We start from the raw sequence: 21455 nt of genomic DNA, 5'->3' as shown, positions 1-21455 counted from the left end.
GGAAGAGGTAGAAGATTTCTGAGAAATTCTATAATATATAAGCCTTTACACAGGGCAGAGTCCTAAGTCTGAGGCTAAAAATGGTATAGAAAATTTTCATATCTGAAAAATTGTAAAGCTAGTATCTGACTTTACATAAAGTCCAGAACAAAACACACACACACACACACACACACACACACACACAAATAACAACAACAAAAAAAGGGATTTAAAATAGGTTACACAGGCCCCATTCCAGAAAAAGGCATTTTTCTTTCATCATGGATGCTGCCAACTTTTAATCAAAATCAAGTTTTGCCTGCCTTAAAACAGATCAATGCCAACATGGTAAGCAGAAATTAACAGAACTAGAAATTCTAAAAAACAAAACACAAAGACATCCATTCAATAAAAGTAAATTTAACAGTCACAAATAATTTACTAGTTACCTTTTAACCTGGAGGCATCACGAATATCCTTTACCACTTGTCCAAATTCTTCTATTTGTACTTCATCATCTTCTGCAAGAAAAACATTTTTTTTCAGTTTATTTATTTATTTTGAGGGGGGGGGGAGGGGAAGAGAGAGAGGGAGAGAGAGAATCCCAAGCAGGCTCCATCCTGTCAGCACAGAGCCAGACAAGGGGCTCGAGTCAATCAGATTCTCTATCCCAGCCCCTTGGACTCTGGGGCTGAGACTAGCCAGTCTCCGTGACTGCTCAGAACATTAGCCCGTTAACTTGGGGGCAGCCACAGTCTGTCCTCTGGAATGGGGAGCAGAATATACTGCTCTACAAAGAAAGTAGTGAAGGAAATGCACGAGGAGGCAGAAACTTGTCAGGAAAGCCACACTGACAGTTCCCAGCTCCGCCTCCGTTCTCTTCCAGAGAAGAGACCCCTTGGGTAAGCTCGGTGAGACACCTTGTCCCCTCCGAAGCCATCTCCCTCAGCTAACTCAAGTTCCTTTGCTACTGTGTCCAAAACAGTTTTAATACAACATCAGAGAAAGACCCAGATCCCAAGTCTTGTAAGTCCCAGTTCCAAGCCCGCCGCTCTCCCACATTTTTCTAGATGGTTAGAAGGGGTGGAGTCCTTGCCTCCTGTCCCCTCCTGTCACTACATCCTTCTTGGGGCTCTGCCTGCTGACTTAGTCCCACAGTGACCTCCTCACCAGTTCTTCATTCCCCCTGCTCCAGACACAATCTTTTTCACACAGTTGATGGTTGAGAGAAGATCGGGGCTCAGCAGTTCTGAAGGGGAGACAGAGAATACCTGTGAGAACACAGAGGACAGTCCCAGAGACTGAGGCACACACCGGCTCTCCCCGCCCCCCGGGGGCTGAGTCCTTCCAGATTAGGCAAGGGCTCCCTCCCAGAGGCCCATGGAGATATCCCTACAATGGCTGCTAGAGGTCAAGGGTGGCTAGGGGTGGGGGCAGGAGGGGCAGGAGTAAATGTATGTTTACTACCACACATCCTAGCTAGGGTACATGCTGGTTCGCGCCACGTTTGAGGGTTTCTAGGGAAAGGAAATGTCAAAACAGGCAGCACAGAGGCCGAGGTAAACCTTGCCTAATGAGAGAGGCTCTTCAGGTGAAGAGTGCAGGGATGTTGATCAGAGTACGAAAGAGGGAGTAAGGGGCAAAGTCATGGACCTGTGGAGCCTCCACGAGTGGCTCTGAGGTGGGGAGTTTGCCCTTGGCCTCGAATCAATCAGGCCATTGACCAAAGTCAGGACTTGATGGTTAGAGCTGAGCCTTCAGGGCCACCAGTCTGGCATTCAGCACTGGTTCTATGAGCCTCAGTTTGCTCGTCTGTAAAGCGGGGATCATAATAGTTTCCACCGCATGAGAAGCTGGCATGTGAAGTGCTCAGCATACAACACACTCTCGCTAAATGTTGGCCGCTGCTGTCCTCTGTTACTGGGTGTGCAGAGCCTTTCTGGAGCCTGCACCCCGGAGAATCTCCTAACCGGAGGGGCATCGTAGCCACTAGTGAAATCCTCTGCTCAGCAAAGGCACTCCTGGGTGCATTCCCAGGCTTGGAGTGGGACGAGAAGTCCTGTGAGTAGACCCCACTCATCCTCTCCCCTCTCCCACCCTGAGACCCCGGCCAGACCTTTGCAGTCCTCGTGGCAAATGTTTTCCGAGTGACTCTTGTGATCATTGCACCAATAGTGGCTGTTGATCTGGAAGACGCCATAGTCGAAGCTGCCGTCTGCATTTTCATTTACCTTTGATAGGTTGAAGTTGCTCTCCACAAAAGCCAGGCACAGCCCTTAGAACAGGGAGAAGAAGGTTTTTAGAGGGCTCTGAACTGAGGGACAAAGGACACGGAGGAGAAAGGGAGACGGGGAAGCAGAAGAAAGGAACAAGGCCTAAGAGGCTAGACGGGGCGAGCTGGCCGGAAACACCCATTAGCTTCTCTCCTCGCCCTTCGGTCCATCCACCTGCCCCTCAGTACAACCGCTCATCATCCCGCTGTCCATCCGCATCTCCTGCACTTGATGATCGCCTACTGTGTGCCATGACCCGTGCAAAGCCCAGTGAGGGACATTCAGCTGGGGCAAAGGCAGCTGGTGCCTTCAGCAAGAACGAAGACGCACCCCTTAAAGGACCACAAGACAAGATAAAACGAGAAGGACGGCACAAGACAGGTGTGTGCAAAATCTGGGCAAAAGGAAGCTAGCCCCACCAGGGAGGAGGACGAAGCCTTTGCACTGCCTGCTCCCTCTGCCTGGAATGCTCTTCCCCAGACATTTGGGTGACCCGGTCCTTTGCCTCATTCAGTGCTGCTCAATGTCACCTCCTCAGAGAGGTATTCCTTGACTTCCCCTTCAAGGACAAGGTTACCTCTCACTCCCCTGGCTTTATTCTGCTGCATAACATTTATCACCACCAGGAAGTGCTTCATATGTTTGTGTGTTTGTTTGGGACTCGCCTCTCCCCCTAGAATGCGAACACTGTGAAGGAAGGGGCTTTGTTGATGTCTCTGTCCCCAGCCCCTAAAATAGTTCCCGGTACATAGTAAGTGCTCAGTTAATAATATTCAGTGGAAGGAATATAGAATGTTGGGAGGGGCTTCTCGGGGAGGGCTGCTTTTTGAACTTGGCTTTGAAAGATGAATGATGGAAAGATGGCCACATAGGAGGTGACCAGGAGCAGAAGAGGAATGGGGGGGCGGGAGTGTGAGAAAGCAGCACTCACAGTCACTCAGGGAGTAGCCCTCACACCTATCCAGATCCTCCTTGTGCAGCACTCTGGCCAAGTCACAGCGACTGATGAGCTTGGCCTCATTTATGGCAACGAGGCAGCTGACCAAGGACATGAGTAGCATCCTCATCATCTTCGGAGGGGAGAAGGTGCAGCTGAGGGCCTGTGGTCCCGAGGATCTCCCAGACGTGCTGCTGGTCTCCTCTGAGCACCTGAGGAATCTGGAGACAGCAGCCAAATGTCCCGGCTCACTCACGGCTCCCCGCCTGGCTATTTCTCTTTCCTCTCACCATTTTATACTTTCTTTTACTACAGAAACTTTCAAACATTTACAAAATAAGAGAGAATAATATCATGAATCTCCATGTAGCCACTGCCCAGCGTCAACAGTGAAAAACCGAGGCTGATCTCCTTTCATCTATAGGTTTTCTCCTGTTTTAGCCATTCTCACTCTTGTAAAGGACACCTGGCTATGGGCAGCATTTGGGTACAGGGGTGGGGAGTGAGGCTGGCAAAGGAGACTGATGAGCACTGGACTTTACTGGTACTTGCGTGTGTGGGTTTGAACATGTGCTCTCGTAGGAAGGGCCAGGCCACTGGGTGTTGGTCTGCCCTCAACCCCACGCTCCCAGACGCATGATATGTGACTTTTCCCAAGGGTATACCCTGCCATGTGCAATTCCTGAGAGGCTGTCTTATAAGCTCTACACCTTTGTTTCCACTCAAAACTGGGGTCACTCAAGTAAAAGTGACCTTGTTGAAGAAATAAACTTCACTTTCACACTCTGTGTGTGTGTGTGTGTGTGTGTAGGGGGAGGTGCAAGGGGCGGGGACTCTGGATTCACATCGCCTGCTTTCAAAGGTTGGGCTGCAGTGTGACCTTGGGCAATATACTTTACCTCTCCGGGCCTCATTTGTAAAAGGAAGATATGCCAGTACCCACTTACTAGGGTTGTCATGATGATTAAACGAAATGATAAATGCCTAAATCTTGGTTTTGCATTCCCCCCCAAAATAGGAAGCAAGACTTCTGGGACAAAGGTTGATTCCTAGGCTGGAGTTAGGAAAGAGTATAAAATAAGTCTGAATTATCTTGTGCTAGAAAGTAAGAAAGTGCTCAAAATATGGATTGGGGCACGTCAAATGGACATGAGAGCCAGCTCAGAGGGGCACCCACTGGCCAAATCTGGAACACTTTCTTGGTAACAGCTTTATTGAGATAAAATTCACAGTACATAATTCACATACCGCACAATCACTTAATTTAAAGCGTGCAGCTCAATAGTGTGTTTGCAGAGCCGTGCGACTATGATCGCGGTCAATTTTAAAACATTTTCATCAACCCAACAGGAAACCCCATACCCATTAGCTGTCACTAATCCACCCCTCCTCCAACCCCTGCCCACCACAAGCCTACTTTCCATTTCTCTAGATTTACCTAACCTGGACACTGCACACAAATAGTCACACCATAGGTGGCCTTTGAGCCCGGCTTCTTTCGCTTAACGATGTTTTCAAGATTTATTCATGTTGTGGCAGCCACTGGGATCTCATTCCTTGTGATGAATCCTTCTTTTGTCTCTCTATTGATCGTTTTATAGACTTTTGGGCTACTTTGGGGCTATTATGAATGACGGTGCTGTGAACATTCACGCACAAGTGTTTGTGTGGACAAATGTTTTCATTCCTTCGGGCATATACGCCAAGGAATGGAACTGCTGAGCCATAGAGTAACTTCAAGTTTCAACTTTGGAGCAACTGCCTGACTTCAAAGTGGCTGTACCATTTTACATTGCCATCGGCTTTTCCACATCCTTACCAACACTGGTTACTTTAAAAAAAAAAAATTATAAAGTTTATTTAGTTATTTTGAGAGAGAGAGAGAGAGAGAGAGAGAGGGTGCACAAAAGCTAGGGAGGGGCAGAGAGAGAGGGAGAGAGGGAGAATCCCAAGCAGGCTCCTCACTGTCAACGCAGAGCCCAATGCGGGGCTTGAGCCCACAGACTGTGAGATCATGACCTGAGCTGATATCAAGAGGCTCAACTGACTGAGTCACCCAGGTGCCCCAACGCTTGTTTGTTTTTTTAATTCAATTTACTCTTTTTTTTTAAGTAGGTTCTGCCCATGACCCTGATGTTGAGAGTCACCATGCTCTATACCAACTGAGCCCACCAGCACCCCCCCCCACTAACACTTGCTATTAACTGTCTTTCTGATCAAAGCTCTCCTAATGGGTGCCAAGTCGTACACATGATGGTTTGGATCTGCATTTTCCTGGTGGCTAATGACGCTGAGCATCTTTCTATGTGCTCTTTGGCCATTTGCATATCTTTGGGGAAATTCAGTATTCAGATCTTTTGCCCATTTTCTAGTTGGGTTATTTGTCCTTCTTTATTGAGTTGTAAAAATTCTTTATCAGATGGGAATGCAAGCTGGTGCAGCCACTCTGGAAAACAGGATGGGGGTTCCTCAAAAAACTAAAAATAGAACTACCCTACAACCCAGCAATTGCACTACTAGGCATTTATCCACGGGATACAGGTGTGCTGTTTTGAAGGGACACATGCACCCCCATGTTTATAGCAGCACTATCAACAATAGCTGAAGTATGAAAAGAGCCCAAATGCCCATCGATGGATGACGGATGACTGTATATATATATACAATGAAGTATTACTCGGCAAGCAAAAAGAATGAAATCTTGCCATTTGCAACTATGTGGATGGAACTGGAGGGTATTAAGCTAAGTGAAATTAGTCAGAGAAAGACAAACATCATATGACTTCACTCATATGAGGACTTTAAGAGACAAAACAGATGAACATAAGGGAAGGGAAACAAAAATAATATAAAAACAGGGAGGGGGACAAAACAGAAGAGACTCATAAATATAGAGAGCAAACAGAGGGTTACTGGAGGGGGTGTGGGAGGGGGGATGGGCTAAATGGGTAAGGGGCACTAAGGAATCTACTCCTGAAATCATTGTTGCACTAGATGCTAACTAATTTGCATGTAACTCTTAACAAATAAAAAATAAAATTAAAAACAATAAATTAAAAAAAATAAAAAATAAAAAATTCTTTATGAGATACATGGCTTGCAAATATTTTCTCGCATTCTGTGGGTTGCCTTTCACTTTCTTGATGGTATTCTTAGAAACAAAAGAATTCAATGATGACGAAGACTGTTTTCTCTATCTTTTCTTTTGTTGCTTACGCTTTTGGTATCGTAGCTACAGAATTAATACAGAATGGTTTCTAAGGTAGTCTGGGACAGTTTGGCCATCGACACAAATAAAGATAGCGACAGGGGAGCTTGGCCGGCTCAGTTGGTGGAGCGAGCGACTCTTGGTTTCAGGGTCATGAGTTAGCACCCCACCTTGGGCCTAGAGCGTCTTTGAAAAAAATAAGGATAGGGACAGATTATAATCTAGTGAAAGAGATAGGAATCCCTGAGTCCTTAATAGTAATAAATAGACAAACAGATACATAACGGGGATGGGGTTGGAGCTCTTCCTGACAATAAGATGGTGAGTGATAAACGTGGAGGTGGTCATGAGGTTGGAAAATCATCACTCTGCAGCCATCATAGATTAGTTTGGGCAAGAATCATCAATGGATATTAAATCTAAGGTGGTGGGAAGCTTGGTGAAGAACTGGATGGGGCACCTGGGCTGGCTCAGTCGGTTAAGCATCCAACTTCGGCTCAGGTCATGATCTCGTGGTTCATGGGTTCAGGCCCAGCATCGGGCTCTGTGCTGACAGCTTGGAGCCTGGAGCCTGCTTTGGGTTCTGTGTCTCCCTCTCTCTCTCCCCCTCTGCCGCTCACACTCTGTCTCTCTCTCTCTCTCTCTCAAAAATAAATAAACATTGGGAAAAAAAAACTATCAATGCCATGAAAACACAGAATGGGGCTATTTCTGTCACCGTGTGCATGTGTGTGTGTGTGGTGGGTGTGTGCATGCGTATCTTTCCCCTGAAAGCAGGTGTATGTTCCTGAGAGCAAAGGCCTAGGTTCCTCCACCCACAGGCTGCTGCTTGGGCAAGATGGCTGCCCTAATGGCCTTGTTTCCTCACAGATGTCTTCTAAGCTCACTCCGTACCAGCCCGACTCTTGATTTTGGCTTGGGTCATGATCTCACAGTTCCTGGGATCAAGCTCTGCATCACGCTCTGCACTGACAGCGAGGGGCCTGCTTGGGATTCTCTCTCTCTCCCCCCGCCTCTCTCTCTGCCCTTCCCCCACTCATGCTCGCTTGCTGTCTCTCTCTCTCTCTCTCTCTCTCAAAACAAGTAAATAAACTTGAAAAAAAAGTTTATCATGTTCTACCTATTAGATGAGCAAATATCCAAAAGTTTGATAATACCTTCTGCCTACAAGGCCGAGGGGGCACAGGTACATTCCTGACAGAGTGTAAACAGGCGATTATCTATGAAAATTGTAGATTCATTTATCCTTTGCCTCAGCAATTCTGTTTCTGGGACTTTACTGAACAGAGATAGTTGCATAGAATTCAAAGATCACATACACACGGTTATTTACAGAAAGAGTGAACTCCAGTGTCCAGGAAATACAGGGCTGGTCAAATAAACTAAGGTACATTCATACAATGGAAACACATGCCATAGGGGGGAAAAAAAATTAAGAAACTGATATGAAGCTCCAAAACAAAAATCCTGATCTCTTCTAAGACAAGGTATCAAACAGTATATTTATAATAGCTTTGTGGGGATGGGGCAGAGATAAGAAATATAAAAGACATTTAAAAGTCTATTACAGATCTATTAACAGATATTAACAGTTATTAACAGATCTATTCATATCTGTTAGATGCATTTAGAAACATCAGAAAAAGACATGTAAAGGGGGTGCCTGGGTGGCTCGGTCAGTTAAATGTCTGACTTCAGCCTAGCTCATGATCTCACGGTTCGTGAGTTCGAGCCCCACGTTGGGCTCTCTGCTGTCAGCACAGAATCTGCTTCAGATCCTCTGTCCCCCTTTCTCACTGCCCCTCCCCTGCTCATTCTCTCTCTCAAAAATAAATAAATAAACTTTAAAGAAAAGAAAAAGAAAGATGTAAGGAATTAATAATTATGGTTACAAAGGTGGAGAAGACGTTTCACTGTAGGTAGACTTTTTTTTCTTACCATAAAAATAAATCTATTAAAAAATGAGTGTTTAAAAAGGGCCTGAACGAAGAAGGCTCTGCTGGGGTGAGCATGGTACAACATAGAGAGATGGTGACTCACTACCTTGTACACCTGAGACTAATGTAACACCGTGTGTCAACAATACTCAAATAGAAAAAAGTTCTTTTAAAGAGACAGCTCTGCCCAGCGTCCCTTCTCTAGTCAAGTTCATTGCTCCCTGTGCTCTTCCTCCACTCACTCGCTTGGCCCCTTTTGTGCACCACCTCCTCCAGGCCTCATTCAGGGTCTGTGTCCTTCAGAGGCCTTCTGGGAGGTCGCAGCGGAGCACCCAGACGCGCTGGGCTTCACTGCGTCTTTTGGAAGTTGTATATCTAACTCCGAACCGTTGGTTTCCGCCCTAGAGGCAATAATATTTTACACGAAGCCTCAGAGAAATTAGGTAACTGGTCGAAGATCAGCCAGGGGCAGAGCTGGAGCCTGATTCAGCTCGAGCCCTCCCTGAATCCATTCTCCTCGCTGCCCCATGTTGCCTCCAGTTACAAGTCCCGGCAACTCCAGTCCCTGAGGAAGAGCCACGATCCCCTTTTCCTTTATGCCCTTAGAGAGGTCAATGCTCAGTGACAGGCAATCACATGCTATAGGGAGGGAGAGAAAGAGGAAGAGGAGAAGGAAGGAAGGCAGGGGGAGGAGAGGAGTGGGGGAAGGACACTCACTCTTGCAGAGACGGGTCTGAATCATCGGCATTTGCTGTCCCCAGGTCGGAGTCGTAGGACATGGGCTCCTCGGAACGGTCTGGACTCTTGGAGCCATTCTCTTGGAGTAGGCAGCTATCAGAGTTTAGGCTGCAAGACAGCTGGGATGAACCGGCGGTGTCCAGGCTGAGGGAGGAGGCCGTGAGCTTCCGGTTCCGTCGGATCTTATGGCCTGAGTGCTGGACTTCAATGTCCTCCGAGCCTGAGGAATGGGAAATTGAATCCAGAGACTCTTTCCGCTGTAGTTCTGTCCCAGAGGTGGTGAGGGGGTCGAGCTCAGAGAGCGGGCAAAGCCCAGAGAGAGCCAGCGGGGTGAGCGTCCACTCGTTTAAGATGGCGGACTTGTAGGAGGGCTCGAAGGATAAGGACGTCAGTCCCTGCAGGAAGCTGAGGAGGAACTCGCCCTCCTCGGCGTCTCGAAGCAGGGCTGTGGGCTGATAGTACTCGCACAGGCGGGCGGGCTCCTGGAGGAGCAGCTTCAGGTAGCACTCCATCAGGCCGTCATTGAGGGCCAGCCTCAGCCAGGCCCGGCAGCGGCCCACGTCCGTGCTGACAAAGATCAGGTGCTCCAATTCCGAGACGATGTGCCTGGGGGTGGAGAGGACAGGCTTGTTTCAAGAAGTGAGTTCAGATCACAGAGGATCATTTTATCCACTGGTGAGCAGGAGCCAGTAATAACGACTGCAAGTATATACAGGCTTGGGAAAATATCTCAGATAGCAGTGTTCTACAGGGAATTGAGAAATATTTAGCTACAACTCCCCACTTTTTCAAGGTTACTGTCATGCAGGATAATTGCCATTTTAGTTTCAACTCCCCAGGCGCCCTTGACATCACCTGCTCATCCGGCATACATGTGATGAGCCCCTAAGTGCCAGGTCTTTGGAGCTGTGAAGATACAGGATACAGACATGGTCCTGCCCTCAGTCCAGGTTACTACCTTTCAAGGGCACACGGAAGTGAACCCTGTTGTCAGTAGAGCTGGGGTGGGGGGAAGGCAATCACTTCCAGGTTGCAGTAAGGACAATGCCTTAGGCAAGGCATTGCGGGATTAGGCATAGGGATTAGGCACAGGCAAGGCATTGAGCTGGGCCTTGAGCGATTTCAAGCCGCAAAGATGGAAGGGGAACCTCAGGCACCAAGGACTGACAGAGAAAAGGCACCAAGGGTAGGGAAGCAGCAGCTGTGTAACAGGAGTGGTGAGCACTCCCGTTACAGCACGGGGAGGAGGAGGAGTGGCTGATTGGGTTGCAAAGTCAGGTGATGCAGGGTCTTGAGCATCCAACCGGTGAGGCAAGGTGGGGCAAGGGTCCCCACACCTGGCTGTGCGTCAGAATCACCTGGGAACCTGGTCAGGATACAGATTCCGGGGCCCCAACGAAGTGAATGGAACTCCAGGCTAGCACTGGGGAGCCTGAGAGTTTTTACACCGGGAAATGACTTGACCGCAGTCGCGCAGACTTCTGGGTGGGCTGCTCGGGATAAGATCATGTACCCAACTCAGTTCCCAAACCCTTGGTCTGATGTAAATGCCCTTCCTCTGACCATCACAGTGCCCTGAGCACGTCTCGCCCATAGGAGTGCGTGCTCCACAGGGCTCAGGGAATGAGCTCGGGTTAGCTTAAGCTCAATAAATGTTGACCAGCTGCCTGACCTAAGGACAGACACAATGAGATAAGGGGGACAATCAGAAAGCCACTGCCACCTAGGAGTGAGGTAAGAACCTGAGATAGGGCGGTGGCAGTCAGCATGAAAAGGAAGATACAGACTGACAAGGCACCTTCAGGCTGAAGGTGGCATTTAATAGCCCTTAGAGGCAACGTGCCAGCAGCTGCTTGCTCCAAAGCCCAGGCAGTTAGGGCCAGGGCCGCAGAGGCAAACGTCCCAGGGTGGATATTCAGATGATCTGGATTCCACGTCTTTAAAAAATGCCATAGCCTGTTAGGATATAATACTTAGCATAGAGATGTTCAAACATTCCAAGGCAGGGTCAGCAAACCTCTTCTGTTAAGGGCCACTTAGTAAAGATTTTAGGCTTTGCAGGCCACACATTCTCTGTTCCAACTACCTAACTTTGCCACGGTGTGGCAAAAAGGCGGCTCCTGCTAAAGGCGACCAGCCAGGGGCCTGAGCAGCCCCAGGCCATTGCCTGTGCGCTGAGGGGCTCTTGAGGCTTGGTCTAACAATAACCCCTATCTCACCCATCTCCATTCTAGAACACAGAGCATCTCTGCTGCTTTCCCATATAGCTGTAGAGGGAGAGCCCAGGGTCACCCACACTGAAGCTCCTCCCCAAAGCAAAGCCTCCCCTGCTGATCTCACTTGTGGGTGACAGCTTTCAGGAGGGGCCAGAAGACAGGCTGAGGCAGAGGCTTCTGGTGGGCGCTCTTCTTCCTTTTCCCTCCGGCCTCGGCTCGGATGTGCTTGGCATGCAGGCCGTGGATAAATACGGCCTCCAGGGCACTGCACATGGTGTTGGCATCTCCGTCTTCGCTAGTGACCACTGTGTCCGAGGACACGTACTGCTTCTGCAACGCCTTCACAGATCCCACTAGCTTCTTCTTGATGACCTAGTCGGTGTCAGACATAACACAGGCCTTTAGAAGATCCTGCGGTGACCCCTGGAAGGTAAGTGCTTATCACCAAATACACGCACACCCACACACGTGCTCACGTCTACCTGTGGGTGTGTATACAGCAAAACTAGCACAAGCTAATCATAGAAAACAAAGATGGGCGCCTGGGTGGCTCAGTCGGTTGAGCGTCCGACTTCGGCTCAGGTCGTGATCTCACGGTTCATGGGTTCGAGCCCCACGTCGGGCTCTGTGCTGCCAGCTCAGAGCCTGGAGCCTGCTTTGGATTCTGTGCCTCCCTCTCTCTCTGCCCCTCCCCCACTTGCACACGCACGCACGCTCTCTCTTTCTCTCAAAAATAAATAAACGTTGGAAAAAATTTTAAAAAAAGAAAGAAAACAGAGACAAAGCATAGAGGAGAAAAGGAAAATTACGTACTTATACCACCCAGAGATAGTTATTTTTTTGCAAAGATATTTGTATATTTTTCTTTTGTTTTGCTTTTTAAACCGAACTTCAGTGATTTGATAGCCATAGAAATCTTGTGTTTAAATACCGGCTCCATCATAGTTACAGGTGTGGGAGCCTGGGTGATCCATCTAGGGCAGGGGTGAAGCTTTCCACCTTGTTTAGGGGTCTACGATTCCATGAAGAGGCAACAAGTGCCACTTTAGAACCATAAAAACACCAAGAAAACAGGAGCATGGTCCACATTAAGAAAGATCGTAGGGGGGCGCCTGGGTGGCGCAGTCGGTTAAGCATCCGACTTCAGCCAGGTCACGATCTCGCGGTCTGTGAGTTCGAGCCCCGCGTCGGGCTCTGGGCTGATGCCTCGGAGCCTGGAGCCTGTTTCCGATTCTGTGTCTCCCTCTCTCTCTGCCCCTCCCCCGTTCATGCTCTGTCTCTCTCTGTCCCAAAAATAAATAAAAAACGTTGAAAAAAAAAAAATTCAAAAAAAAAAAAAAGATCCTAGGGGCACCTGGGCGGCTCAGTCAGTTAAGCATCTGACTCTTGATTTCAGCTCAGGTCATGATCTCACGGTTTTTGAGTTTGAGCTCCGTATCTGGCTCTGTGCTGACAGTGTGGAGCCTGCTTGAGATTCTCTCTCTCTCTCTCTCTCTCTCTCTCTCTCTCTCTCCCTCTCTCTGCCCCTCCTCTGCTCATGCTCACTCTCCCTTTCAAAATAAATAAAATAAACGTTATTTATTTAAAAATATCTTTTTAATGTTTATTTTTGAGAGAGAGAGAGAGAGAGAGAGAGACAAAGTATGAGGAGGGGGGAGGGGCAGAGAGAGAGGAAGACACAGAATCCGAAGCAGGCTCCAGGCTCTGAGCTGTCAGCACAGAGCCTGATGCAGGGCTCAAACCCACGAGCCGTGAGATCATGACCTGAGCTGAAATAGGACGCTTAACTGACTGAGCCACCCAGGCGCCCCTAAAATAAATAAATAAACTTTAAAAAGAAAGAAAGAAAAAAGGAAAGATCCTTGACCTGGCAGTCAGAGGCAGATGTTAGTCTCAGCTCTGTTGGTCAACAGCTGGGTCACTACAGACATTTCACTTAACCTCACTGAGCTTAATTTCCTCATCTGTTAAACGGAACGAATACTTCCTGACCTACAGCACAGGAGTTGGGGGGCGGGGGGATTACTCTGAGGGCAGGACTTGCTTTTTTTTTTCATTCTTGCATCCTCAACACTTGGCTTGGTTCCTGACACATGTAAGTATTCCGTTAAGGTCTGTTACATAAATCAATTATAAAATACATATATGTAAAATCCTTTGGAAAGATAAAGACAGTTCTGTCATAGTATAAGCATGTCAAAATTACCTATGTGTTTTGGAAAAGGATTGGGAGGGAATACAGAAAACCTGGTTTGAACTGTTAGCTGATAGGATTATGGATAAATATTTTACTGTTTTATTTTTATCTTAGCCCAAACAGTTCATGTTAATGTTCTTTGAAAAGTCGAATGTTCTTTTTTTTTAAAAAAAAAAAATTTTTTTTTTTAATGTTTATGTATTTTTGAGACAGAGAGAGACAGAGCATGAACGGGGGAGGGTCAGAGAGAGAGGGAGACACAGAATCTGAAACAGGCTCCAGGCTCTGAGCGGTCAGCACAGGGCCCGACGCGGGGCTCGAACTCACGGACCGTGAGATCATGACCTGAGCCGAAGTCGGACGCTCCATCAACTGAGCCACCCAGGAGCCCCTGTTTTTTTTTTTTTTTTTTTCTTTATAACAGCTTTAATGAGACACAATTTACATTGCCTAAAATTCACTCATTTAAACTATACAGTTCAGTGATTTTTGGTATGTTCACAGAATAGTGAAACTACAGCCACTACCTAATTTTAGGACATTTTCATTGTCTCAAAAAGGAACACTGTGCCCATGAGCAGTCACTCCTCTCTAGTCCCCTCTCCCTCAACCCCTAGCAACTACTAATCTACTTTCTGTCTTTATGGATTTGCCAATTCTGGACATTTTGTGTAAATGAAGTCATACAGTATGCAGTCTTTTGATGTTAGACATCTTTTCATATGACTTATGGGTCATATACTTCTTTTATTGTTTGCTTATTTGACTGGAGAGAGAGAGAGAGAGAGAGAGAGAGAGGCAAAGAGAGAGGAGGACAGAGGATTCAAAGTGGGCTAGGGAGTGACAGCAGCAAACTCCCAAATCGTGAGATCATGACCTGAGCCAAATGGACGCTCAACCGTCTGAGGCACCCAGGCCACCCTAATGCCCTCTTTTCTTTTTTTTAATGTTTATTTATTTTTGAGAGACAGAGAGAGACAGCATGGGAGGGAGAGGGCAGAGAGAGAGAGGGAGACCCAGAATATGAAGCAGCCTCCAGGCACTGAGCTGGCAGCACAGAGCCCGATGCGGGCCTCCAGCCCATGAGCCGTGAGATCATGACCTGAGCCGAAGTCGGATGCTCAACCGACTGAGCCACCCAGCTGCCCCTTCTTTTAATGTTTACTTATTTTTGAGAGAGAGAGAGAGAGAGAGAGAGAGAGAGAGGGAGAGAGAGGGAGAGAGAGAGAGAGAATGTGCATACATGTATGTGCCTGTGGGGGAGGGGGCAGAGACAGAGCGGACCGAGGATCCAAAGCAGGCTCTGCTCTGACAGCAGAGAGCCCAATGCAGGGCTTGACCTCACAAACTGCAAGACCATGAGCCGCTTACGATCATGACGCTTAACCGTGTGAGCCACCCAGGCGCCCCATATGTATGACTTCCTTTGAGAAATCCTTGGTCTTCAGGCAGCCCCTATTAAAATCCGTTGTTTTTTATCAATTCCCATTCTATCACCAATAAGATGTTCTAGAAAGGGCAGGGTCTCCTCAGAGCCTGCTTCTGCTATAACTCTTTCTCAGCCCGAAGCCTCGCTTTCCAGACAGTACTCATTCATTTCAAAGTGAGGAAGACCAATGACATGGCTGTCCCGTGCCCCCTTCCCCACCCTTGAGCCTCTCCGACTGCCTACCGGGATGGCAGCCCGGGGGTCCAGTCCATTCTCCACCACCGAGAGCATTTCCGCTCACACTGCAGCTCCCTCGGAGAATCACATGACACCTGCAGAGACAGACGGCGCGGCCAGATGAGCAGGTTCCAGCTCACCACCCCCAGCCAATTCTCCCCCTCCCCCCAGCAGGCAGCGGGTCAGCCCATCTTCCTCAAACTGCAATGCAAAGGCCTCTGAATTCAAAAGTAAAAGCCAAGAGTGGATTTTAAGGAAGGAAACAAGGGAAGAGAAGAAATCTGAGGGCTCGAATCTCAGGAGGTGGGGAATCCTATGTGCCGTGGGTGGGTCCACCCTAATCAGGGCATGGAGAGGCCTCTGTATGCCACACCAAACGCTGGCACAAAAAAGCAGGGAATGAGGGGCCGATTTGGATACAGAACTAAGGGTGCGAGGGGGATGCTGCCGCTGGAGGTGCCAAGAGCCCACGTGGACCAGGAAGCAGGGGCTCACAATTCACATTCGGAGCCTCTGACTCCTGTGCCAGCCCGATGTCTGCCAGCTCGGCAGGGACAAGCACAACTGAAGGAAGTTTCCAAAGGGAGGGCCTCTTGCTACATAGCTGCTTCCCCTCCAGGCACGAGGGTCCAGCTGGAGCAGCACAGGGACACGCCTAAAGGGAAACAACACGGGTTCGAATCTCAATTTGCCACTAACCACTTAGGCATGCTAGGTGGGGCACCACGGCAGACGTCTCAAACGGAGGTTATGAATGTGGAAAACGCCCAGCACAGTGCCTGACGGTACTAAGGATAAATGGTATCTATTACCCCGGTTGGATGTGGCCAAGCCTTATAGGCAAAGGCCACTGTCTGAATGAGTCCGCTCAACTACCTGAAGTCAGTACACAGGTAAATCCCTCAGGGCACTGGCTTCCCCCCCACCCCCCCGGGGGTGGCTTAGGTGGGGGGGGGGGGGGGGGCTCAACCTGAGCCTCGGGGGGTGGCTGTTGGCTCGCCTGGACCGCCCCAGCCACTTGGACGGACCAGGATTGGGCAGGCACATTCCCATCTAAACAGATCTCTAGTGACCACGCTGCCGAGCATGGAGGGACACCAAAAAATAGGTCATCGCTGTCTCTGTTCTCAAAAACCTATGGCCCAAAGAAGTTATCAAATGGAGGCATGATGAATGGATTTTGTACTGTTTACACACATTGCTTCATTCATTCCTTGTAACCACCCTAGGCGAGCTCTTTTATTATCCAGATAAATCAAAGCTGACCCAGGTCAGGGAACTTCCCAAGATCCCAGGGCTGATCAGTGGCGGGCTCTACCACCTTCGGCCAGGATGACATCCACCCTTCTGGAAGAGGCGGGTGTGAGCTAGGGCTAAGGGGTGGCTGGGGAGGGGGCAGGGAAGTCTTGGGAGGAGGGCTCTCCAGCTGGGGGCCCAGGTGGCGGGATGCAAGGGAGCATCAGGGTTGAGTCTGGCAGGAAAGGTTTACAGGCGAACAGTGAGGCATGGAGAACGGCAGGGTGGCCCTAAATGATGAAAGACGCTCTGATTCAAGCCCTGGCCTCTGGATCCGGCAGAGGGTGAACAGGACCCAGCGCCGACCTTCCTAAGTAAGGACATGCAAAGGCAGATAGGTGTGTGGAGGACGGCCCCCACGAAACCAGCTCTGGTCAGCGCACAACAGACTGACAGGAGGAACACTAGCCCCTGGCCACAGCCCATCAGACTGTCTCTCCCTCCACCACTTTCCCAGCTCCTACCCACTGGGAATCCTCAGGACCCTTCGCTGGAGACCAGCTCCATGCTCTGGCCACCAGGGCACCGGGAGAAGGGGACATACTATAGAGTCGGTCCTGAAACCGTGCCTGATCCTAGAGGCTGGGTTTCTTCAAGGCTACCCTACGCAGCCCTGCAGGCCACGTTCAGGCTCGCTGGCTTTGAGACCCTGGCATCCAATCCCCTCTGGCAATTCCGGGGGCCTGCCCTTCTAGACAGAGCCTCAAGCCCTAAAACTGCCCTTCCCTCAGCCGGCCTCAAGGCTTGGGCCTCAGCAATCTGAAGAGGAAGACCATTGAGGCCTCATCAACTAATTCACTGAATATAATATTCACTGGAGGGAGGGAGGCTTATCATTAAGTGGGTGCTCTGGCCAAGTCAGGGTCTGCTGAAAAAACAAAGTAAACTGACACTGAGGTCAGAGCAGGGCCAGACAAGAGACAACTGTGACCTAAAACAGTGTCGGGAACGTCACAAAAGGACAACAGTGCAGAGAAACCTAGAAGAATTGCCACTTGACAATTCACAAAACAGAACTGAGACGTGGGGGTCAGGCCAAAGTTCCGGGCACATCTTTCCTTGCAGGAAGCCAAAGCTCCCTACCTACATAGGCCTGTCGGTTCTAGAACGCCTCAGGAAGGCAGGAAATGGCTCAGAGGCAGGACCACGACCATCTACGATGTGAGATCTCTGGGCTCTGGGTCTCCTGACTGCTAGGTCAGCACTCCAGCAGGCTCCTTGGGTGAGCCAGACCCCCATCTACCATGCTATGGGACTGGTTTCACTTTCTATCTTCAGAGCTGTCTTCACTGACACCAAGAAGCAAACGAAAGAGGGGTGGGTCTTCAGGAGACCCAGAAGAAAGAGAGCAAGTAGAGAGTTCAAACATCCCTGATACAGTGGAGCAGAAAAGGTGAGTGCCGTGTGCCTTTAGGAAACTCTTAAGTCACCCTTCGTCTACCTCTGCCCCTCTGTATTGGTTCACTCTGGCACAGGATCTCATTCTCTATCCTCATTTAATTCTTAAAACAATCCTGTGAGAGAAGGATGAGTATCCCTCATTCACAGAAGAGAAAACTGAGGCTCAGTAGAAACATGCCTCAGGTGAGGGACAGAATTTTCTCATTCCAAGCTCTGTGCCTTTCGTCAGTTCATACTGTCCCAGGTCCTTGGTTCAAAGAGTTTCAGGCAAACTTATTATTCACAGACTCTTCAGAAGCTCCACCTTATCAAAGAAGGCCTAACACTGACAAGAAACAATCTTGCCCATCAGATCTGTGGCCCCAACTAGCTGACCACAGGTCCTTTCCATGGCAGCCAGGTTTCCGAGCTGTCCCTCCTCAAATGTTCCAACACACAGGAAGGAATCGTTGGGGTTGATTCTCTTCGTGATACTGCCTGGCCTTCTATAAACATCCAATTTCACTTCCTCCAGAGACTAAGGAAGAACGAAAAGAGGAGAAGGACTCAGATGAGACTTACATTAGAAGAAGAAATGGATAACCTGGCTTCACCACTTTCGAAACACTCCGTTCATCAGTAAACAGCAACCTCTTCTTCTTAGAGACTTCCCCGCCATCCGCGACAGCCTCGTCTCTACGGCCTGACTCCGATCCTGCACCTGGCTATGCAGGACAACAGGCCGGTGTTTAAGCCCTCCAGCTGCTGTACCAGGTGATGAGTCAGGGTTTTCAGCTGGAAACAAATGACAAAGTTATCTTCTGATTCAGAAAGACAGCTGATACTTCAGACATGTGAGTGCTGAGTAAACAGCACCTCCTTCTACCTGAAGAAAGTTGGATTTCTAGACAAGAGCCCTGTGGGGGGTGGGATGGGTGTGGGGGGGGGGGAGTGGGTAGGGCGACAAAGCAACTGAATATCAGCTGGAGGGCAAGCAACTTCTAGCTCGTGATTCCCAGTCCAAAGGCTAGTGGGTGAGGCCAGAAATGTGAGGTCTAGGAACACTGGGTATCTTTCTTTCCTCCCTCCCTCCTTCCATCCAACAACACCCATCTCTCCCATATTCTTGTCCCAGATCCCTTAAGATTCTGGCAAGGACCAAACTCTGAGTGAATGAAAGCAGGACCTTTGCCTGACTCATTCACCATTGTCTTTCTAATGCTTCAAACAGTGCACGGCACACAGTGGTGCTCACAAAATACTTGCTGAATGAACAGATGAGTAAAATAAAAAGGCTCAGACCGTTTCAGACTGTAAGAAGTTGAGGTATACAACTTCTCAGTGGTGGGGTCACTGCAGAACTCCTTCCATTACACCAAGCTGCCAACAGGCTGAAACCCTTCAGAGATCACACCTTAACGGAAGGGGATATTGAAGGTAAAAGGACATCCGATTCTCAAAGGCGTGAGACTATAAATGCAAGCAAACACAAGGGGTCTTCTTTGGGGTCCTTTACAATGGCTGTCAAGTGGCCAATCCTTTGGAGTTTGGTCACCAGAACTTAGAGGGGATGTGCACCCCCAAATCCCAGGAGATTATAAATGTTAACCATGGAGCCTGGGTGCCTCAAGAATGTCTAGCTACTCTGAGATAACTTGACTCTCTGTGTTCATGGGTAATCAAAATGGTCAAAACTCAATGATCCAGCACCTGCAAAAAGAGGAAGCAATTCAACAGCCTCCACGGAGGCCTCGGCGTCCCCAGGATCCACTCATCTCTACTCTTCACAACATGTAACGTCACCTCTGGCACATTCGGTAGCGGGACTAATCTACAACCAGTTCTGGCCAGGAGGAGCACTGGGTGAGGGTCCTTTCTGAGCGGCAGGGCAATGCACATGGACATGATTCTGTGACCACAGCCAACCCCACACAGTGGAACCGCTTGAGTTTCTCCAGATCGTCACCCAAAAGGAAGTGATAAGCTTCCACTGCCCCAGCTGAATGAGTAGCTCCCTCACCTTCCAGGTATTTGGATGATACCTATCATTCCAGCAGCCAACGCGAGTAATGTAATATGGATGCCAGGAATACAATCCTTAAGGACAGGTACAGGGGGCCTGACATCCAGGAAAAGCACTTGACCCACGGGAGAAGGATCTCTACTCCTCCACACTTACTTACCATCTGAGGCCCTGCCTCAATTGAGGTGTTCGGCAAGTGCCTGGCTCTGAGAAAGCAGGTGGGGTTGGCAGGGGACTGCACTAGGTTCTCAGATCAAATGGGGACCACATCAAGGGAAGAGTGGGCACAGAGCTGGGATGAAGAGTTGAAATGGGGATAGGAAGACGTCAATCTAACAAGATTGGGTAGGGGTGGTGGGAACTAGGGCAGCAAGAGTTGGGGGGTGGTTTAGCAAAGACTCAGGAATGAAGTGTCCTCAGGCTGGCTGGGGATGGAAAGAAAGTATGCGGTGGGCTTGGAAGTTAGGGGTTGAGTGGGTGAGGGCAAGAAGATACATACAAGACTTGAGATAGGGCTGAGATCAGAGTTATCAAGAAGAGGGGGGTAAGCGCAATAGGGCATCTACTGTAGTGGTAGGTATTAAATGAGTGGGGGGAGGTGGGTGTTTTGGCTGAGCAGACCTTGGGGGGCTGAGCAGGGGGGCTGGGATAAGAAAGCTGAGCCTGAAAAGGGGTAAGCCAGAAAGACGGGGAGGGGGAGGGGGGGCTCGAGGAGGTTTGCGTGGAGCACTGGGATTGCCAAAGGGGTTGAGGGGTGAGAAGGAGATGCGTTAGAGGGAGGCGGAGGGAAGTGGCTGTCCTAGGGGTTGGAAGTGGGCTACCGTGGGATCGAGTGTGGCTGCACTTACGCAAGACCAGTGGTGAAGGGGTGAGGGTAAGGGCTGGGCTCGGGTCACGGGTGGAGAAGAGGAAGGGGACGGGTCAGCACTGGCTGTTTGGGCTGAAGGCTCGGGTCCGAGTGGGGTAGGGTGCGGGGCTCAGGCCGGGCAGGGAAAAGGCTCTGAAGCAGGACAGTTTCAAAGCAACCAAGGGTTTGCGATCACGGACAGGGCTGGTGACCCATCGCCCGTTCTCGTCTCGGCCCCGCCGTCCCCTTCTCACCCTCCTCGCCCTCTGACCCCTAACTCACCAGAGGGAGCGGGGAGGGGGCGCGGGGCACTCCTGGCCACTGCAGCCCCTAAGCCTCCGACCAGGCGCTGCGGCCTCCGGGCCAGGGACAACAGGAAACGGCGCTCGCGGCGCCTGACGCCATCACGTTGGTTCGGCGTCCGGCCCCGCCCCCGGACCGCGGAGCCCAGCGCAGGGCCGGCGGAGCCTCGGGGCGGGGCCAGCGCTCAGGAAAGCCCAAGTTCCCAGCTCCAGAGCAGGTGAGTGATCTGGGAGGCTGGGGACTCTGCGACCCGAGATGCGCACGAAGAGGCGAGGCCACCAGGCTAGCCCACCAGTGTCGGGCGGAACGTGTCCTACTGCCCGCCCCCAGCAGTGTCTGCGTCTCACTAGATCCCGGCCGCCTTCTGGGTTCACGACCTTGCCTGGGCACAGCACTATCTACCGTGCTGTCTACGGAGGCTGTCTGTTGGCCTCCTGCCCGGAAGGTTCCCA

At 49.8% G+C, this 21455-nt stretch overlaps 1 protein-coding gene across 4 annotated transcripts; it reads right to left on the bottom strand.

Moving 5' to 3' along the window:
* Positions 1-641: 641 nt before the first annotated feature.
* Positions 642-21122, bottom strand: LOC144615225 (pleckstrin homology domain-containing family M member 1-like). Of its 4 annotated transcripts, none has more exons than XM_078442101.2 (8): positions 20983-21121; positions 18413-18555; positions 15161-15249; positions 11416-11663; positions 9055-9681; positions 3187-3413; positions 2099-2257; positions 642-1253 (listed from the first exon to the last, which is right to left on the bottom strand). In XM_078442101.2, exons 3-8 carry the CDS (start codon positions 15206-15208, stop codon positions 1129-1131), a joined length of 1434 nt encoding a protein of 477 aa, XP_078298227.1. In that variant the 5' UTR covers positions 15209-15249; positions 18413-18555; positions 20983-21121; the 3' UTR covers positions 642-1128. The 4 variants fall into 4 exon arrangements, with proteins under 4 accessions (XP_078298227.1, XP_078298228.1, XP_078298229.1 ...); XM_078442104.2 differs by having other exon boundaries at positions 644-1231; positions 20983-21118; XM_078442102.2 differs by lacking the exon at positions 18413-18555 and having other exon boundaries at positions 20983-21122.
* Positions 21123-21455: the final 333 nt, after the last annotated feature.

The sequence above is a fragment of the Panthera onca genome (assembly GCF_046562875.1).
Source record: "Panthera onca isolate mPanOnc1 chromosome E1 unlocalized genomic scaffold, mPanOnc1 haplotype 2 h2.Chr16_ul_4, whole genome shotgun sequence".
NCBI lineage: Eukaryota > Metazoa > Chordata > Mammalia > Carnivora > Felidae > Panthera > Panthera onca.
This window is presented reverse-complemented; position numbering and strand designations above follow the sequence as displayed.